Below are 20,941 nucleotides of genomic sequence, written 5' to 3' on the forward strand. Positions count from 1 at the left end.
CACACACAGGTGTGTTTTACTGATGGCTGCACGCTGATGCAAATGTAACGTCAAAGTTGCGTCCATTAAAAAACGGTGCTTTTATTGTGTAGGGAAACATGTGTCTCACCGTGGTGCGACTGCGACAGGTGGCTCTGCTGGTGGTGCAGCTGGCCCAGGTGCGTGTGCGCCAGGTGCGAGAGGTGCGTGTGCGCCAGCGAGTCGGCCAGCCGCCCGGCATTGCCGCTGCCGCCGCTCTGCGTGGACGAGGACGAGGAGGAGGTGGAGCCCAGGTGGGCGGGGCCCAGGTGTGACGGGCGGCTCATCCAGTGCTCCATGCCCGACATGTCGTCTCCGGGCCCCGCCTCCTCCTCCGAGCCCGACGACGAGTCGGAGCACAACGGTGACAAGCCTGGTGAGAGGAAACCGTCATCAACAACACAACAACAACAACAATGACAACAACAAGTGAACTCCTGAAGTCGACTTCTACGCAACAGTTTGACAGTTTCAGAAAAACACTCATTCTTGTTCTCCCAGAGAGTTATAATAATAACAATAACAATAATAATAATAAAGTAAATGAAAGTAAAATAAAGTAAATTTAAATTAAATAAATTAAAGTGAAGGAAACGAAAATAAACGAAAAATAAATAAAAATTTAAGTAAAATAAAATAAAATCATCATGATAATGTACCTTCAGCCAGTACTTTTTTAAGTAAAATAATTGAAAAAGCGGTTTTCCAACAGCTGACCGAATTCTTGGCCGTAAATAACTGCTTTGATGTTTTCCAGTCAGGCTTTCGACAGCACCACAGCACTGAAACTGCTCTTGTTAAGGTCTTCAACGACATCCACTTAAACATAGACAATGGCAGAAGTTCAGTGTTACTGGATCTCAGTGCTGCATTCGACACGGTCGACCATGCCATACTCCTAGAAAGACTAAACATCTGGGTGGGAGTCTCTGGCACAGCACTTAACTGGTTTGAATCCTACTTGAAGGACCGAGAATACTTTGTGTCTGTGGCTGATTACACATCAGAGCTGACTAAAATGACGTGGTGTTCCCCAAGGTTCAATACTGGGGCCTCTTCTGTTCAACATCTACATGCTTCCACTAGCTCAGATTATGGAAAACAACAAAGTGTGTTATCATAATTATGCAGACGACACACAAATCTACATAACTATGTCACCAGGGGACTATAATCCCATACAAGGGCTGGGTAACTGCATTGAACAAACCAACAACTGGATGTGCCAGAATTTTCTTCAATTAAACAAAGATAAAACAGAAGTAATTGTTTTTGGTACCAAGGACGAACAATTGAAAATCACCGCTCAGCTTCAGTCACTGATGTTAAAACCCACAAACCAAGCCAGAAATCTAGGTGTAGTTATGGATTCAGACCTCAACCTGAACAGCCATATCAAGACAATTACAAAATCAGCCTCCTATCACCTGAAGAATACATCAAGGATTAGAGGACTTATGTCTCAACAGGATGTGTAAAACTTGTGCACGCATTTATCTTCAGCAGACTGGACTACTGTAACGGTGTGTTTACAGGTCTCTGTAAAAAGTCCGTCAGAAAGCTGCAGCTGATTCAGAACGCTGCAGCTCGAGTCCTCACTAAGACCAGGAGGGTGGATCACATCACTCCAGTTCTGAGGTCTTTGCACTGGCTTCCTGTCCAACAAAGAATTGACTTTAAAATCCTGCTGTTGGTTTACAAAGCACTGAATGGTTTAGGGCCAAAATACATCTCTGATCTGCTGCTACCTTACGAACCATCCCGACCCCTCAGGTCGACTGGGACCGGTCTACTTTCTGTTCCCAGAGTCAGAACTAAACATGGAGAAGCAGCGTTCAGTTTTTCTGCTCCACATATCTGGAACAAAGTCCCAGAAAGCTGCAGGTCTGCTGAGACCCTCAGCTCATTTAAATCAAGATTGAAGACCTTTCTGTTTGCTGCTGCCTTTAATTGAACCACATTCAAGGATATTAATCAATTTCTGCATTTCACTACTGTATTTTATTTCTTACACTGTTTCTTTAATTGTTTTTAAATCTCCTTTTCTTTTGCCTTATGTTTTGACGCTTTTAATGGTTTTATGTGAAGCACTTTGAATTACCTTGTTGTTGAAATGTGCTATACAAATAAACTTGCCTTGCCTTGCCTTACTCATGTTCACTGAGCAGAGCCTGAAGGCATCACAATGTAACTGAAGTGAACCTCCGTTGGTTAGCCGTTAGCGGTGCTGCTAACGTTACTAGCTCTCCTCCATTGGTTAGCCGTTAGCGGTGCTGCTAACGTTACTAGCTCTCCTCTGTTGGTTAGCCGTTAGCGGTGCTGCTAGCGTTACTAGCTCTCCTCTGTTGGTTAGCCGTTAGCGGTGCTGCTAACGTTACTAGCTCTCCTCTGTTGGTTAGCCGTTAGCGGTGCTGCTAACGTTACTAGCTCTCCTCTGTTGGTTAGCCGTTAGCGGTGCTGCTAACGTTACTAGCTCTCCTCTGTTGGTTAGCCGTTAGCGGTGCTGCTAACGTTACTAGCTCTCCTCTGTTGGTTAGCCGTTAGCGGTGCTGCTAACGTTACTAGCTCTCCTCTGTTGGTTAGCCGTTAGCGGTGCTGCTAACGTTACTAGCTCTCCTCTGTTGGTTCAAACACTGATTGGTTGTTTACAAAGTAACATTGTCAGAGATCAGAGACTAGAAACACATGTTCTACTGAGTATTGGAGAACGATCGATTAAACATGAACAGGAGACCAACTTCTCACCGTTTAAGTTTTATGATCTCTGAGCGGCAGAGATAACGACCAACTCTCACAATGTCAAGAACTAAAACACCATTTAGTTTAAATTGGCTTCAAGCTGCTTTAAATAAAAACAACCACAGAGACATAACTGACTTCTTTGAACAGCAGTTAAACTCAGAGATTTAAGTAACCGAACGTCGTAGCAAGATTCACGTACATCACTTTTCTTTGATTAGACGTCAGCTTCACTTTGTCTCAAAAAGGTTAAAAATCAAATCACGGCTGAAGAAGATTATTACATTTCCTTCATTAAGATCCAATCAACACGTCGGCTGTGATTACGTTAAACCGTACGAGCTCATGTTGAAGGTAAAGGTCGACACATGGAACATGATCAGTAGTTCTTCCTGACGTTTCAGCTGTCAGAGGGTTTACAGGCCTCAGAAAATGTGCATGTCGGGAGTTTTTTTTTGGGGTGAAATGAGTGAAGATCATAACCCTGTCTGTCAGACTCTCTCGGGTCACATTTAAAGGACCAGCGAGGTTTTAACTCTACAAGCATCGATTTAACCCTCTGAACCTCAAAGCACTTTCAAATCCAACATGTTGCACAAGTGTCTACAAGTGTTAGGAGGCTCGACGTGTTATCTATAATAAACTATTGACATGTTTACATCCTCTACTTCAGCCTCTCCTCTCCTCTGTGTTCAGCAGCAGTTCAGTCAAAGTTTCTCTGATTTGTTGTCACATGACTGTTGGTCTCAGATGAATCAATCATGACTTCACAGTTGTGTAAGAATTTAATGTTTTCCACAGAATCTGATGAAAGGAAACGGTTTATTTGTGGCAACATTTTAAATTGAAAATATTTCAAAACGATCAACATTTGATGAAATATCACAATTTTAAGGTTAGTTTAGTTAGTTTAGCTGCTTTTTTTCCCTGAGCGGTCTTCACACATGATGTGTTCAAGGACCGCCAGAAGGATGCAAATCTGAAGATAGTGACAGTTTTTACAGCTTCTGGCTGTGATAAACGGTGTAGTTTTGACGGCTGTTGAAAGAAAACATGCTGAATGCAAAGCCACAGAGAGATGATCACTGTGAAGGTGCTCGTCTGATGAACTCTCCTGCAGGAATGTTCTCAGCAGCAGCTCGTGTGAAGTCGTGTTTTTGCAGTGAGTGTTACTGTCTCGTCACCTGGAGGCGTGTACGCGTCCATGGACGTCTGCACCACCAGCGAGCGTCTTTTGGAAGGCATCGGCACCGCCACCTTCCGCTCCACGTGTCGCGCCAACACGGCCTGCACCGCCTCGGTGTGGACGTCTGGACAGAGACACATTCATTCATTCATTCATTCACAGGAAAGGAAGAGGAGGAAACGTGTCCGAGTTCACTGTTTCACTGAGCGTGTGTGTGTTTTTCTATTTAAATCAAGAGATTCGATTCTTAAAACACTTTTGAATCAAACCTCAATGAGAGGAGCCAAACGTCCTTTTTGCACTGTTGCTGTATCATTAACTCTGTGTTTCCGTAAAGTTACTGTGAGGAACTTTCACTCAGTGTTGGTTCTGTTGGTCCCTGTGGACTAAAGGTCGTGTCTCTGAGCACCAGACTCTCTTCAGTAAACCTCTCATTCTACTGCAGCAGGTCTGACAGTCTGCTCCTCTCAGTCCTGGTCCTGGTTCTCCCGTGCCTCCCTTCCCTCCAGCGGGTCCAGCAACACGTCCTGGATCTCCAGCAGCGTGGTGTCGGTGTTGACTCCCAGAGAGGAGAAGCTCTGCTCCTGGAGGAGGAGGAGGAGGAGGAGGAGGAGGAGGAGGAGGAGGAGGAGGAGGAGATGCTGCTGCTGGGAGCTGAGCTCTCCTCCTCCCTCCGGAGCTCCGGATCTGGGTCTGTCCACGGTGGACCGGTCTCTGCTGGAGTCTGAGCTGAAGGAGGTTCTGGTGACTCTGTGTAAGTGCTATATAAAGTTATATTATTGGTGATGTTACTGTTATTATTATTGTTAGTATTAATGTTTTCTATGTTGTCTTTTTTTCTGGCTGGAGGATCATGCTAGCCCACAGCGAACACCAGATTGACTTGTGAGTCTTCAAGCAGAAATCATGACACCTGCCTAAAGTTGCAGTTTCCTGAACAGCATACCCTGTCTGTATGAGACTCTGTCCCACCTGTCTTCAGTCAAGTCTGGACCCAATGACTCAGACACCAGTCTTGTCAAGGCTAATTAGAGGTAAGCAGTGTGATAGGTGCAACTCAAACTTCACTTGTGGGCCCTTCTTAAACGGGAGATGTACCATTATTATTCTCACTTTAACAGATGAAAATAAACAAGTGAGATGGGAACATTTTTCATTTAGTTGCATAATAATTGTGCACACAGATATTCTCCTAAGAAAGCCAAAACCTCAGTTTTACTTTCTTAAATATTCAGGTTTGAAGTTTATTAACATTTTGAATTGACCAAGAGCACTGTAGTTGTTCAATAATAAAATGAATCCTCAAAAATAAAACTTGCCTAATAATTGTGCACACAGTGTATTTTTTGGAGGCATCTGTGTATTTAGGCTGCCTGTCGACAGAAATTAAACACATGCTGATGATGCCTTATTGCTGAAATGTGTAGTTTTTTTTACCATTCTACCTGATAGTTATTATTTTGTATTAAGTATAAAGTGCTGGTTTCTTCTAGGTCATTGGAGCTCAGTCTAAGACAGTAAATGTTTCTCTGTGTAGGCATCATGTTGAAGCACTGCATCAATCTAACTTTGCCTTTGTTTCTGTTTTTGGGTGCAGAGAGGATCATTCCAGTCCACAGTCGATACCTGATGGTCAACAGACGAGTCCTCAAGCAGAACTGGTGAAAATACACGCTTCATGTTCCAGCTTCCTGAACTTCATGTCCATGTGAGATGTCCATGTTGAGTGCCCTCTTCAGTCAAGTCTGGACTCAGTGACTCATTACTCTTGATCAACTCAGGGCAAGTGGCTAATCCTTTCATGTTTATTCATGGTTATCCTTAATATATATGGACACATGCTGTTTCTTCAAGATCTCAACACTGCTTTGTGAGTATATTGTACAATATATTGTATCAGTTCAACCTGTTTTTCACAGAGAATGTTAGTTTCTTAAGGTATATCAATGATGGTCTGTACCTTGATTTACAATATGCTTTACTTGATATTTCCTTTGTAATTTACAAAAATCAGAAGTTGACTGAAATCTATGCCAACCAATTGTATTACGTTCTACCGTATTTTTGTACCGTGATTCTTACACATTGTCACTATATTTTTTACGGTAAAGTTCTGGCAACCACAGCTGCCGGTAATTTACCGTTAAGTTGCATTTTTCAATAAAATGCCGTAATGTATCATACAGTTGTACTGTGTTTTTTTACTGAGAAAAACTGTAATTAGCTTCACAGTATAGTTGCTGTTTATAGTTATTTACCACAAAAATTTACGGTTGCAAAGATATGTACCGTGATGTATTATACGTTCTAACTTTATTTTTTACGGTGAAGTTCTGGCAACCACAGCTGCCGGTAATTTACCGTTTAATTGCATATTACCGTAAACAGGTTCATGAAATCTCTTGTTTTTTATAGTAATGTACCGTAAACAAAAAACTGTTCTCAACTGTGAAATTTACGGTTGCACAAATATATACCGTGATGTATTATACATTCTCACTTTATTTTTTACGGTGAAGTTCTGGCAACCACAGCTGCCGGTAATTTACCGTATATTACACAGGATTTTTTTTACAGTGTGTGTCTGACTCACTCAGCACAAAAAAAACTGTCTGACTCACTCAGTACATACAACTGTCTGTCTGACTCACTCAGCACAGAAAAATGTGTCTGACTCACTCATCACAAAAAAAACTGTCTGTCTGACTCACTCAGCACAGAAAACTGTCTGTCTGAATCACTCAGCACAGAAAACTGTGTCTGACTCACTCAGTACATACAACTGTCTGTCTGACTCACTCAGTACATACAACTGTCTGTCTGACTCACTCAGTACATACAACTGTCTGTCTGACTCACTCAGTACATACAACTGTCTGTCTGACTCACTCAGCACAGAAAACTGTCTGTCTGAATCATTCAGCACAGAAAACTGTGTCTGACTCACTCAGCACAAAAAAAACTGTCTGTCTGACTCACTCAGTACATACAACTGTCTGTCTGACTCACTCAGCACAGAAAACTGTGTCTGACTCACTCAGCACAAAAAAAACTGTCTGTCTGACTCACTCAGTACATACAACTGTCTGTCTGACTCACTCAGTACATACAACTGTCTGTCTGACTCACTCAGTACATACAACTGTCTGTCTGACTCACTCAGCACAGAAAACTGTCTGTCTGAATCATTCAGCACAGAAAACTGTGTCTGACTCACTCAGCACAAAAAAACTGTCTGTCTGACTCACTCAGTACATACAACTGTCTGTCTGACTCACTCAGCACAGAAAACTGTGTCTGACTCACTCAGCACAAAAAAAACTGTCTGTCTGACTCACTCAGTACATACAACTGTCTGTCTGACTCACTCAGTACATACAACTGTCTGTCTGACTCACTCAGTACATACAACTGTCTGTCTGACTCACTCAGCACAGAAAACTGTCTGTCTGAATCATTCAGCACAGAAAACTGTCTGTCTGACTCACTCAGTACATACAACTGTCTGTCTGACTCACTCAGTACATACAACTGTCTGTCTGACTCACTCAGTACATACAACTGTCTGTCTGACTCACTCAGCACAGAAAACTGTATGGATCAGTTTGTGTTTTGTTTCCTCTATTATGGCTTCTGTGGAGGAATTCTTCGGAGGAATTATTCCTCCCAGGGGGAGTCCTACACTCCTGAACTGCAGATATTGCCGATGGCGCGGCCGATGGCTCGGCCCATGTTCGAGAAGAACTTGCGGCAGCCTTCGTCCGCTGTGGAACGGCCTTCGTCCGCTGTGCGCTGTGGAGCAGCCTTCGTCCGCTGTGGAGCAGCCTTCGTCCGCTGTGCGCTGTGGAGCAGCCTTCGTGCGCTGTGGAGCAGCCTTCGTCCGCTGTGGAGCAGCCTTCGTCCGCTGTGCGCTGCGGACCGGGCTTCGTCCGCTGCGGAGCGGCCTTCGTCCGCTGCGGCGCGGGCTTCGTCCGCTGCGGCGCGGGCTTCGGCCGCTGCGGCGCGGGCTTCGTCCGCTGCGGCGCGGGCTTCGTCCGCTGCGGAACGGGCTTCGTCCGCTGCGGCGCGGGCTTCGTCCGCTGCGGAGCGGGCTTCGTCCGCTGCGGCGCGGGCTTCGTCCGCTGCGGCGCGGGCTTCGTCCGCTGCGGCGCGGGCTTTGTCCGCTGCGGAGCGGGCTTCGTCCGCTGCGGAGCGGGTTTCGTCCGCTGCGGAGCGGGTTTCGTCCGCTGCGGAGCGGCCTTCGTTCGCTGTGGAGCGGGCTTCGTGCTTTACCTGAAGAATATAGCCCAAAGCGTTCGCCCCAAGGAGCAGCGTCCTACCCCCGGCCACTACGATAATCGGAAGAGTAATATCGTGAACTGCCAGTGACTCAATTGTTAATTGTATCGCGACCCATCCAATAATGTTGACAGGCTCTTTGTCAAATCCTGTAATTGTGATCTCGCCGGAGCGCAAATCCTTGAGAGGTCTGATTGCATTGGGCATATTATTTCTCACCCAGTCACTACCTATAAATGAACTTACAGATCCAGAATCAAGTTTGGCTTGTGTTTCGATGTTATTCAGTTTACAAGGAACTGAATAACGTTGTATGTTCACATATGTTGGGTTGGAATTTTGGGGTCTGAAAATGTGTGCCTGGTAGCCTATCACGTTAGTCCCTATTACAGGTTTCTCCCAGTGTCCATCTGCAACAACCTGTATTTTTACCTTCTTAGGGGGCGTATGTAGTGGGTTATTTACATCAAATTGGAAAGATTCCTCGATCTCCCCAATAGTCTCTATTACATTTCCACTAACAACAACGAGTTCCAGTTTTTTTGATGGATCAGGTTGTGCGTTTGGTAAATGTTTCCTTTGCCAACTTTCAGTAATTACTGACACTATCGCTCCACTATCCCAAAGCACTTCAGTCCGTACACCACCTAAAATGCAATACAACTCATAGACTGGTGCCTCCCATGGTAGACCCCTTCTCTCCATGAGCGCACGCGATGGCAGCGGCCAGTTTAGAAATGAGTGTTGCATGTTCAACATAACTGACACAAGGTTTTCAACCTTTTCTCCGTCACTGGTCATCTTGAGCTGTAAATCCTGCCTGGCTGACTTCTCTGTAGTATTCAGTTTGTTCCCAGACATAATGTAGGCTAGTATTATAAACCTCCGAGTGCCTGCCAGGTGTACCAGAGAAGGAATGCATGAAAGCCCAAGAAAGAGTTCCTTTATATTATAAAGGAACTCTACTACGTCACATCTACTACGTCACACTTGACGTAGTAGAGTTCCGGAACTCTACTACGTCACATGACTTGACGTAGTAGAGTTCCTTTATAATATAAAGGAACTCTACTACGTCACATTACGTGACGTAGTAGAGTTCCGGAAAGCAGCGGTTCCCAAACCTTTTAGGCCGCGCACCCCCTTCTACATCCCGACCGGGTTCGCGCACCCCCCCCCCCCCCCCCCCCCTCTGAATAAAAATAAATAAAAAAGCAACAGAGCCTATTTATAGCCGCATAGAAATCTGACCAATGAGAGTTTGCTCGCGCGTGGCGTTTGTTTACAAGATTTAGTCCGCTGTTAAATGTTGCAGTGTGAACACAAACCGAACAAAGGAGCAACTGCAACATTGTATCATATTAATCCCTGAATCAGAACAAAGCAAACGAACTGAAGATGTGAAAACGCCCTGAAACACTGCAACAAAGTTTCAATAACTTTCAGTGACACAAGGCGTCACTTTTAAAGAGCAATAAGGATGCGAGGACACACGCACAGGCTCAGAGGCAGATTATCACATTTCATTTACAATCAATGAGCGACTAATGAAGCCAGGATGTCTTCGGACAAAGCATCGATGCCGCGCGACACAGTGTTGTTGGACACCGGGATCATGCACAACTTTTTTGCTTCTTTCTCTCCAATCATACATTCCACCATCTCTCTGGCAGCTGGCAAGCTCACGTCTTCAGTGATTGTGTGCGGTAGCCCCTTTCTCGCTATTCTGTAACCAGATATGAAGCCCGTAGTGCGTCATTTATAGACCAACACATGAATGAGACTGCAGTTGTTTTGACTGTTAGCCAGAACCTCACTGCACACCACGCACTGTGGCTTTGGGGAATCTGCGTTGCCAATCCAAGTGAAGCCCAGACACACATACTTTACATCATATTTCCTCTTTTTTTCCCAGTCTGATGCTCACTCTCGTTTCCTCTTTTTCACCTTCTCTCTCTCTCTCTCTCTCTCTCTCTCTCTCTCTCTCTCTCTCTCTCTCTCTCTCTCTCTCTCTCTCTCTCTCTCTCTCTCTCTCTCTCTCTCTCTCTCTCTCTCACGACTGATGGCTTCAGATGTCCCACCTGACAGTTTCCCCGATTTCAGCCAGTTTAGCATATTTAAATGAATGTTGCTTTTTTTAATATTTAACATTATTACACCATCAGATGCCATTACACTTTTCCTCTCGCGCACCACACTTTGGGAATCCCTGATATAGAGGATCAGGACTACACTGAGACTGGTTCATATAGAGGATCAGGACTAGACTGAGACTGGTTCACATAGAGGATCATACCTACAGAGGCAAGCAGGCAAGCAGACAGACACACACACACACACACACACACACACATTTATATAGACACACACAGATAGGCACATACACGTTTCGCAAAAAGCAGTAAATACAAAAGCAAAAAAAAAAAAGAGGAAAAAACAAACATGAGGATGATTTGAAATCGGCAGAAAAATTATATTTTTCTGACATCATAAAAGGTGAAATCATAAAAACGTGGTCTTAGTGTGAGACGGACAGGACCTCTTCATCCCCGTGCTGGTGATGATGATGATGGTGGTGCGGAGGAACCAGCTGAGCTCCAGGGAGTCTGAACCCACGTTCACTAATGGCCAGATCGATGCCCTACTATGAGAATACTCTGTGTGTGTGTGTGTGTGTGTGTTCGGGGGGTCAGAGGTTGCTAAGTCTGAATTACCTCTAGCATGTGGAACAAATGCCCTGATCAGTTTGGACCTCTTCTTCTCATAACCCTTCTGAGTGATGTCCCCTGTAAACAGATAGAGATAGATAGAGAGTGAGAGAGACGTGAAGGCTGCTTTTTAAATTATTGTTACAATTAATCTACTCATTAAATATAAAAACATCTTTATTTTTTATTTTACACCATGAAAAGCACATGGCGCTCTGTTTTTATCGTCATGCTCCTGCAGCCTCGTCTCTCCCAGTCTTTTAACGTCTCTGTCTAGACCGTTGATTAAAGATAAAAACACGAACCAAACAAACAAAATAAACAATGCGATGAGTCATGGTGGAAACGAAGATAGAGAAAGAAATAAAGAATAAATGTAACAATGTCAACGAAGAACATCTTGTCTTCGTCTCACTTCATGAAACGTGACACTCTGGTGGACACCATGTCGAAGCTTTTATACGAGCTGTGAAGTGTCTTAAAGCTGCATTCTCTCTAGTGTCCACCAGGGGGCGACTCCTCTGGTTGTATAGAAGTCTATAGAAAATGACTCTACTTCTCTCTTGATTTATTACCTCAGTAAACATTGTAAACATGAGTTTATGTCTCAATCTCTAGTTTCAAGTCTTCTTCAATACAGCATGATGTTCATTTAGTACATTATGCTCCATTTAGAGTCACACAGACCATAAAGCAGGGGATGCTTTAGGGCGGGGCTACACAGTGATTGACAGGTCTCGTATACAGCGTCTCTACGTCACTGCTCCTCAGTCCAGATATGGTCACTTCCTGTTCACTGGTTGCTAAAAAAACAAGATGGTGACGGCCAAAACGCCGAACTCGAGGCTTCAAAACTGTAAACCACAAACCAACGAGTGACGACTGGACGACTTCGTCCACTTCTTACACACGGCCGAGTCAATAACAACAATAAAACCATAAAGTGTTCTCATTGACTCCATTGGGAAGCTCAGACTGGGACACTGGGACAACCAGCAGCAGGATCTTTAGAAGATGAAGATGGTGAAGCCATGGAGAAGCTCATTACACGCCCCCTCTCCACCACCACCTGTCAATCAAAGCCCCCCAGGGTCCTCGCAGCGGCGCTAACGTGAGCTAACACCTCCTCGTGTGTCGCTGCTAAACTGCCTCGCACCAGTTTACTAATTATTGACTGTGATTGGATTACAGAGAGGTTTAACTGGACCCCCCCCCCCCCCCCCCCCCGTTAACCTGCTTTGAACCAGACATGCTGACAGATGTGCATTTCATCACACCGTCCCCTCCATGTACCTCAGACGGGACGTGGATCTTAAAGCACACATACATATACAGAGTTTCATGTTTTTATCACACAAACAGGAGGAAATGGAGCGTTTGTTGGGACTATTTTACGCGGCGGATTAAACACGTGTTCCATATGAAAGCTCTCTGGTCCTGAAGATCAGAACAACAGAAGAACATCGACCACAACCAGAGAAAGATGCTCTCGAGTGCCTTTCATCTTTAACTGGAGCAGTGACATCATCACACCTGAGCGGTGACTCCAGATCACACACATTGTTTCAGTGTTTCACAGCAGCAGCTGTGCACACAAATACATTCATGCTGAGAGCAAATAGACTTCTACAGCAACGTACTGCTGACCATCGACATATTCCTCCACTACAAATCAAGGACACACTTCTCCACTGAGCACGCTCTCTCAGCATGGACCCTTCTGAAGCACTCAAAACACACAAAATGGTGTTGCATATGTATTGATGTTTGTATTTATGAATGTATTTATGAATGAGTTCAGTTAAGTTGTGTCCCGGTGTTTCGACTGAGAGAGGAGGGAAGGAACAAAGTGTCACATATGAGACGGATGGATGGATAGGAAGGGAGGGTGAAAGGTAGGGAGGGAGGATGGAGGGTGGGTAGGTTGATAGATAAGTAGGTAGGAAGGTAGGAAGGTAGGAAGGTAGGAAGGTAGGGTGGAGAAAGAGAATGAAATAGAAAAGTGCATTTCACAATCTGACCGTGGAGAACGGCCAGAACATCTGGGTCCAATCTGCTCATCTGTGCTGCTCTGTGAGTGTGTCTATGTGTGTGTGTGTGTGTGTGACTGTGTGTGTGTATACGAGTGTGTGTGAGTGTTGTGTGTATAATAGCGTGTGTGAGTGTGTATAAGAGTGTGTTAATTCTGAGTGAGGCCTTTTCTCAGATCAACCGCAGCATAACAACATTCCTTCTTCTTCTTCTGCTCTCTCTCTGTAACACACACACACACACACACACACACACAGGTCCGTGGGGAGACGCCATCTTTCACTCGCACACAGCAGAGCAGGGAGGGTGTTGCCTAGTAACGGTTCTCCTGGAGCAAAAAAAAGGCCCGAGACGGCCATCTTGGATTTGAAGCATCAGATGTTTAGAAGTGGAGTAATGATACCTGAGTGTGTGTGAGTGTGTGTGTGTGTGTGTCATACCAGTCTGTATTGGCAGCCTAATTCCTCCTCTCTCCTCCTCTCTCCATCCCTCTCCTCTCTCCTCTTCCTCCTCCTCTCCTCCTCTCTATACATGTCTTCGTAGATCAGATCGGAACAAACAGGTTATTTAAGAAACGTCAAGGCCACGCCCCTTTTTGTGATTAAAAAACTACACATCATGTAGATGTGGATGAAATTTGACGTGTTCGGATTAAAGTGTTGACAAGCTTCCTACCTCCGTCCCCTCCTCCCTCATACCTATACCTCCCTCCCTCCCTCCCTCCCTCATCCATCTGTTCCTGCTGAATTATTCTCTGCTGTCTCCTTGACATCTTGTTTTTATTTGATCTTTCTCACTTTCTTATCACATCATCAGAAACAGATAGTCCACCCACGGAGCCACCATGGTAACCAACTCCACACACTCTCTCTCTCTCTCTCTCTCTCACACGCACACACACACACACACTGAAGTGTGCGTGTGTGTTGGGACCTTGAGCTGTCACCACACTCACATGCAGAGACCCGTGTGGACTGTGGATCGTCCAGTGGATCACAAGAGCCATGGGCCACACACACACGCACGCACACACACACACACACACACACACACACACACACGCACACACACACACACACACACACACAACCATCGGCGACCCAAAACTCACCGACTGGTCCCACTTCCTGCTGCTGGACTCAACGTTATCGACTGGAACGTGAGAAAAGAGTCGCAAGATCCAGTCCAACCCAGACAGTATGACCATAAATAAACCAAAGCGTCACGTGTTGAAGCTGCATTCTCTCTAGTGTCCACCAGGGGGCGACTCCTCTGGTTGTATAGAAGTCTATAGAAAGTGACTCTACTTCTCTCTTGATTTATTCCCTCAGTAAACATTGTAAACATGAGTTTATGTCTCAATCTCTAGTTTCAAGTCTTCTTCAATACAGCATGATGTTCATTTAGTACATTATGGTCCATTTAGAGTCACACAGACCATAGAGCAGGGGATGCTTTAGGGCGGGGCTACACAGTGATTGACAGGTGACCAGAGACGTATACGGCGTCTCTACGTCACTGCTCCTCAGTCCATATATGGTCACTTCCTGTTCACTGGTTGCAAAAAAAACAAGCTTCAAAACATCCACAAACCAATAAGTGACATCACAACGTCCACTTCTTATATTCAGTCTGTGGTCCAAAAAGACGTCTTTATATTACTATTGCTGATAAAACAACAGCGACTAAATCTACATTCAGCAGCGTTATGATAGTTTTTCATGGAGTAACTAAACTAAACAACATACAACAATCTCTGGTAGAATATTCATGACCGTCCCTCATAAAGAAGTTGTTTTGCAGAGTGAGTTGGTTGCAGTGACCTGAAACACTCTGAGCCCAGATGTTTGATGCACAAACACAGAAACACGGAGGGAAAATGTATAAAATGTGTTTGAAATCATCTCCATCACCTTCTGTGAGTCTTCATATTCAACACACACACAAAGCTTTGATATGATGTATTCAGCAGAGGAAGAGTTTCACAGCGGAGCAGCTCTCTGCTGATTCAATATTCATGTGAGGACATTTCCTTGTTTCTGCTGCTCACACACACACACACACACACACACACACACTCACACACACTCACAGAAACCTCCCGAGGACACTAAACACACCGCAGGGGGCAGGACAAGACGTTGACGGTTACTTCGAGGTCTGCTGGACATCTCAGTGCCGGACAGCTCCAGAACCACCAGATAATCACTGAGATCATTGTCAGCCTCTTTGAAAAGATGCCTCATCTACAACGACATGCTCTTATTTTGTGGTGACCACGCACGCACACGCACACACACACGTCTGGCCATGTGTGTGTGTGACGTTGGTGCGTGACGTTTCCACTTCCTCCCGCCGTGTTTTCCATCATTAACATCTGCCAGCAGCATGATCTGCTCTGATAAACACTCTCTGCTGGATTAGGAAGCTCCCATAGACACACACCTCACTGTGTGTGTGTGTGTGTGTGTGGAGACCCATAGTCCCCGTCCTCCTGGAGACCCATAGTCCCCGTCCTCCTAGTGACCCATAGTCCCCGTCCTCCTAGTGACTTATAGTCCCCGTCCTCCTGGAGACTTATAGTCCCCGTCCTCCTGGAGACCCATAGTCCCCGTCCTCCTGGAGACCCATAGTCCCCGTCCTCCTGGAGACTTATAGTCCCCGTCCTCCTGGAGACTTATAGTCCCCGTCCTCCTGGAGACCCATAGTCCCCGTCCTCCTGGAGACCCATAGTCCCCGTCCTCCTGGAGACTTATAGTCCCCGTCCTCCTGGAGACCCATAGTCCCCGTCCTCCTGGAGACCCATAGTCCCCGTCCTCCTGGAGACCCATAGTCCCCGTCCTCCTGGAGACCTATAGTCCCGTCCTCCTGGAGACTTATAGTCCCCGTCCTCCTGGAGACTTATAGTCCCCGTCCTCCTGGAGACCCATAGTCCCCGTCCTCCTGGAGACCTATAGTCCCCGTCCTCCTGGAGACTTATAGTCCCCGTCCTCCTGGAGACTTATAGTCCCCGTCCTCCTGGAGACCCATAGTCCCCGTCCTCCTGGAGACTTATAGTCCCCGTCCTCCTGGAGACCCATAGTCCCCGTCCTCCTGGAGACCCATAGTCCCCGTCCTCCTGGAGACCCATAGTCCCCGTCCTCCTGGAGACCCATAGTCCCCGTCCTCCTGGAGACCCATAGTCCCCGTCCTCCTGGAGACTTATAGTCCCCGTCCTCCTGGAGACTTATAGTCCCCGTCCTCCTGGAGACCCATAGCCCCGTCCTCTTGGAGACTTATAGTCCCCGTCCTCTTGGAGACTTATAGTCCCCGTCCTCCTGGAGACCCATAGTCCCCGTCCTCCTGGAGACTTATAGTCCCCGTCCTCCTGGAGACTTATAGTCCCCGTCCTCCTGGAGACTTATAGTCCCCGTCCTCCTAGTGACCCATAGTCCCCGTCCTCCTAGTGACCCATAGTCCCCGTCCTCCTAGTGACCCATAGTCCCCGTCCTCCTGGAGACCCATAGTCCCCGTCCTCCTAGAGAGACCCCGTCCTCCTGGAGACCCATAGCCCCGTCCTCTTGGAGACTTATAGTCCCCGTCCTCCTGGAGACCCATAGTCCCCGTCCTCCTGGAGACTTATAGTCCCCGTCCTCCTGGAGACTTATAGTCCCCGTCCTCCTAGTGACCCATAGTCCCCGTCCTCCTGGAGACCCATAGTCCCCGTCCTCCTAGTGACCCATAGTCCCCGTCCTCCTGGAGACCCATAGTCCCCGTCCTCCTAGAGAGACCCCGTCCTCCTGGAGACTTATAGTCCCCGTCCTCCTGGAGACCCATAGTCCCCGTCCTCCTGGAGACTTATAGTCCCCGTCCTCCTGGAGACCCATAGTCCCCGTCCTCCTGGAGACCCATAGTCCCCGTCCTCCTGGAGACCCATAGTCCCCGTCTCCTGGAGACCCATAGTCCCCGTCCTCCTGGAGACCCATAGTCCCCGTCCTCCTGGAGACTTATAGTCCCCGTCCTCCTGGAGACTTATAGTCCCCGTCCTCCTGGAGACCCATAGCCCCGTCCTCTTGGAGACTTATAGTCCCCGTCCTCTTGGAGACTTATAGTCCCCGTCCTCCTGGAGACCCATAGTCCCCGTCCTCCTGGAGACTTATAGTCCCCGTCCTCCTGGAGACTTATAGTCCCCGTCCTCCTAGTGACCCATAGTCCCCGTCCTCCTAGTGACCCATAGTCCCCGTCCTCCTAGTGACCCATAGTCCCCGTCCTCCTGGAGACCCATAGTCCCCGTCCTCCTAGAGAGACCCCGTCCTCCTGGAGACCCATAGCCCCGTCCTCTTGGAGACTTATAGTCCCCGTCCTCCTGGAGACCCATAGTCCCCGTCCTCCTGGAGACTTATAGTCCCCGTCCTCCTGGAGACTTATAGTCCCCGTCCTCCTGGAGACCCATAGTCCCCGTCCTCCTGGAGACCCATAGTCCCCGTCCTCCTGGAGACCCATAGTCCCCGTCTCCTGGAGACCCATAGTCCCCGTCCTCCTGGAGACCCATAGTCCCCGTCCTCCTGGAGACTTATAGTCCCCGTCCTCCTGGAGACTTATAGTCCCCGTCCTCCTGGAGACCCATAGCCCCGTCCTCTTGGAGACTTATAGTCCCCGTCCTCTTGGAGACTTATAGTCCCCGTCCTCCTGGAGACCCATAGTCCCCGTCCTCCTGGAGACTTATAGTCCCCGTCCTCCTGGAGACTTATAGTCCCCGTCCTCCTAGTGACCCATAGTCCCCGTCCTCCTAGTGACCCATAGTCCCCGTCCTCCTAGTGACCCATAGTCCCCGTCCTCCTGGAGACCCATAGTCCCCGTCCTCCTAGAGAGACCCCGTCCTCCTGGAGACCCATAGCCCCGTCCTCTTGGAGACTTATAGTCCCCGTCCTCCTGGAGACCCATAGTCCCCGTCCTCCTGGAGACTTATAGTCCCCGTCCTCCTGGAGACTTATAGTCCCCGTCCTCCTGGAGACCCATAGCCCCGTCCTCCTGGAGACCCATAGCCCCGTCCTCTTGGAGACTTATAGTCCCCGTCCTCCTGGAGACCCATAGTCCCCGTCCTCCTGGAGACTTATAGTCCCCGTCCTCCTGGAGACTTATAGTCCCCGTCCTCCTAGTGACCCATAGTCCCCGTCCTCCTGGAGACCCATAGTCCCCGTCCTCCTAGTGACCCATAGTCCCCGTCCTCCTGGAGACCCATAGTCCCCGTCCTCCTAGAGAGACCCCGTCCTCCTGGAGACTTATAGTCCCCGTCCTCCTAGACACCTATAGTCCCCGTCTTCCTGGAGACCTATAGTCCCCGTCTTCCTGGAGACCGATAGTCCCTAGTCCCCGTCCTACAGACCTATAGTTCCCGGTCCTCCTAGAGACCTAGTCCCCCTCCAGACACTGTATTTTTTAGCTGCACATCGCTGCAGGTGAGGCACGTTTTACACTGCAGGGTTTTTTTGCAGATCCTGACACGAGTCACATCTAGTTCTGGTTTTTAGCTGCGACGGATCACAAGTACACACAAACCCACAACAGAGGGGACGTGGACCCGGCAGCCCGGGAGGCTCAGGTCCAGCGTGTCCCTGAAGCCTGTATGAATAAAACATGCCATGCTCGTTATATAAAGGCGGAAATGTTCCTGTTGTCTCCCACTGAAGCTGTGATTGAGAGTCAACGGCCCACAGACAGGTTGTATCTGTGTAGTGGGGGGGGGGGGGGGGGGGGGGTACTCCCAAGCATCATCCTACTCTTCCTCATCCTCAGGCCCAAAGGCACAGCGGCAGGAGATCACGGGGGCATCAGAAGCCGAGGTGCCCCTCTGTGATGCTGCTGCTGCTCTGTCACGCAGCGTTGCATCGCAATGCTATTATTAAACCACACATGCGCGTGCGCAAACATAGACACACACACACACACGTGCGCGCGCGCACACAGGTAGGCTGGTCGTGTCAACGTCTCAAGGTAAAAAAAACAGGTTGGTTGTCGGACCCGAAACGGGCCGGATGTGTGTGTGTGATTGTGTGTGTGTGCGCGTGTGTGTGTGAGGAGACAAAAGAGCCGCGGCCGAGTGTGTTTCCCCGCTCTGCCCTCACCCGCTACAGGGAGCTGGACAGGCCGGACAAACATCTGGATGGGAGGAGCGGGGGGGGGGGGGGGCTGCAGGAATGAACGGTTAGATTCCGTTAGTAGACGGTGATGATGATGATGGTGGTGGCGGTGGTGAGAAAACGAAGAGGAAGAGGAGGAGGAAGGAGGAGGGGGCTTGTTCTTCGTCCCCCCATTTTAAGCATGTCTTACCCTCTGACAGCTCCAGCTCCAGCTCCGCGAGCCGGGCTCGGATCTCCAACGGGATCGGCGACGCCTCGCGGTCCGACATTCGGCTCTCGTGCTCGTAGAAAACACACCTTCAACTGCTGCTGCCTCCTCTTCCTCCTCCTCCTCTTCCTCCGCTGATCCTCGGCGGCCCCTCCTCGGCGGAGAGACTACGAGGCGTCGAGGAGGAAGAACAAAGAGGATAAATCCGGGTCCGTTTTTTGCGCACGGCTCCTCGGATCGGTAAAGACTCCCGGTAGCTCAGCCGTTGGTGCTGGTAGTGGTGGTGGTGATGATGATGGTGAGGCTCGCGCAGCCCCACACAGTTAGACCCGTTTGCAGCTTCTTTGCCGCTGGTGTCACGTGACTCTACGGAGGAAGGAGGCGGCGCTACCGGTCATCACCGACAGGGGGCGCCGCGAGCAACCACACCTACAGCACACAGTGACGGTGTAGTTTTACACCTGGACCACAAATCTGTGTTTAATTACGATCTTTAAATTATGTCTTCCTCTTTTTTTGTATTTTTTGTTTTAGTAAATGTCCTGGAGAATAATAAAGAAGAAAAAAAATTGAAAATTATATTTAAGTTTATTAAATAAATATTTAAAATCTTTAACATTACATTTGTTTTAATCTTATTCAATTATTATTTGTATTTAGTAAACGTCTGGGAGCCAAATTAAAGTGAAAAAATGTATGTTTAAATAAAGATAAAAAAGATATAAAATCAAGAGTCAACATTGTTAAATTATTTGTTTGTTTGTTGAGATCTGGGAGAGAAATAATAATGAAGAAATTATATTGAAAACAATATTTAAATTAATTCAATGAATATAAAATATTTAAAAGCTGCAATATGACGTTTTAATCTTATTAAAGTTTAAGTTTAAATATCAATTTAGTTTTTCATCCATTTAGTTAATTTTCATTCAATTGGTTTTTATTCAAACAATTATTTTTACATTATGGATTATTATTTTTTTTGTGGAAAGGTTACTTTGGTGTTCTTATTTCAGGAGCTTTAACCCTCGACACATGGTCTTCATCAGCAGTCTTTCATCCATGACTTTATGTTTTTGATGTGCACAACTTAATTAATCCTCTTATTGAGCTCAAACACAGCGTAATAGTGCAAACAATAAAGCCTGCTCACAAAAAAAGAACATACATCTTTTTACAATCATGTGTTTACTTACTTTACACAACATGCTGCTGGATGGAGCCAGAAGAAACAGTGTCAACCATCAGTGACGTTCTTCTGTCCTTTAAATGTGCTCATCCAATCTAAACCTCCACAGAATAATGTGATGAGCATCAGAAGGCCAGGCAGCCTTTAATTAAGTCCAGTAGGATGTAACCGGCCTAATCTGGCAGCGACACACAAGTGAGCATCAATTTGTCCGTCTAACACAGAGGATGCGATTAGTGATACTCGTCACATTCATTCGGCCCGCAGCCCTCCACCAATCAAATCATCCTGGCTGTAAACAAGTGGCGCTACATCATGGAGCATTTGTTATGACACTCGTCTGCCATCTGCTGGTCAGGAGACAGAACCACAGTTTAGACCCTCGGTGCTGTGACATTTACATTAAAACATTAAAAAACACCTTTTACAGAAACAAATAATCTGTGAAGAGAAGCTTTGATGAGT

General features: G+C 47.2%; 1 protein-coding gene across 3 annotated transcripts in view; it reads right to left on the bottom strand.

The window, feature by feature from the left end:
- Positions 1 to 19,636, bottom strand: part of LOC306794164 (disco-interacting protein 2 homolog C-like) — a 71,975-nt gene extending 52,339 nt beyond the window's left edge. For all 3 annotated transcript variants that reach the window (XM_079292113.1, XM_079292112.1, XM_079292114.1), the window contains exons 1-4: positions 19,270 to 19,636; positions 10,936 to 11,007; positions 3,942 to 4,067; positions 110 to 391 (exon numbers count right to left, since the gene is read on the bottom strand). In XM_079292113.1, coding sequence (XP_079148239.1) covers positions 110 to 391; positions 3,942 to 4,067; positions 10,936 to 11,007; positions 19,270 to 19,348 — 559 coding nt within the window. In that variant the 5' untranslated portion in view covers positions 19,349 to 19,636. The remainder of the gene's footprint in view (positions 1 to 109; positions 392 to 3,941; positions 4,068 to 10,935; positions 11,008 to 19,269) is intronic.
- Positions 19,637 to 20,941: the final 1,305 nt, after the last annotated feature.

The sequence above is a fragment of the Melanostigma gelatinosum genome (genome assembly GCF_949748355.1).
Source record: "Melanostigma gelatinosum genome assembly, chromosome: 20".
NCBI classification, from domain to species: domain Eukaryota; kingdom Metazoa; phylum Chordata; class Actinopteri; order Perciformes; family Zoarcidae; genus Melanostigma; species Melanostigma gelatinosum.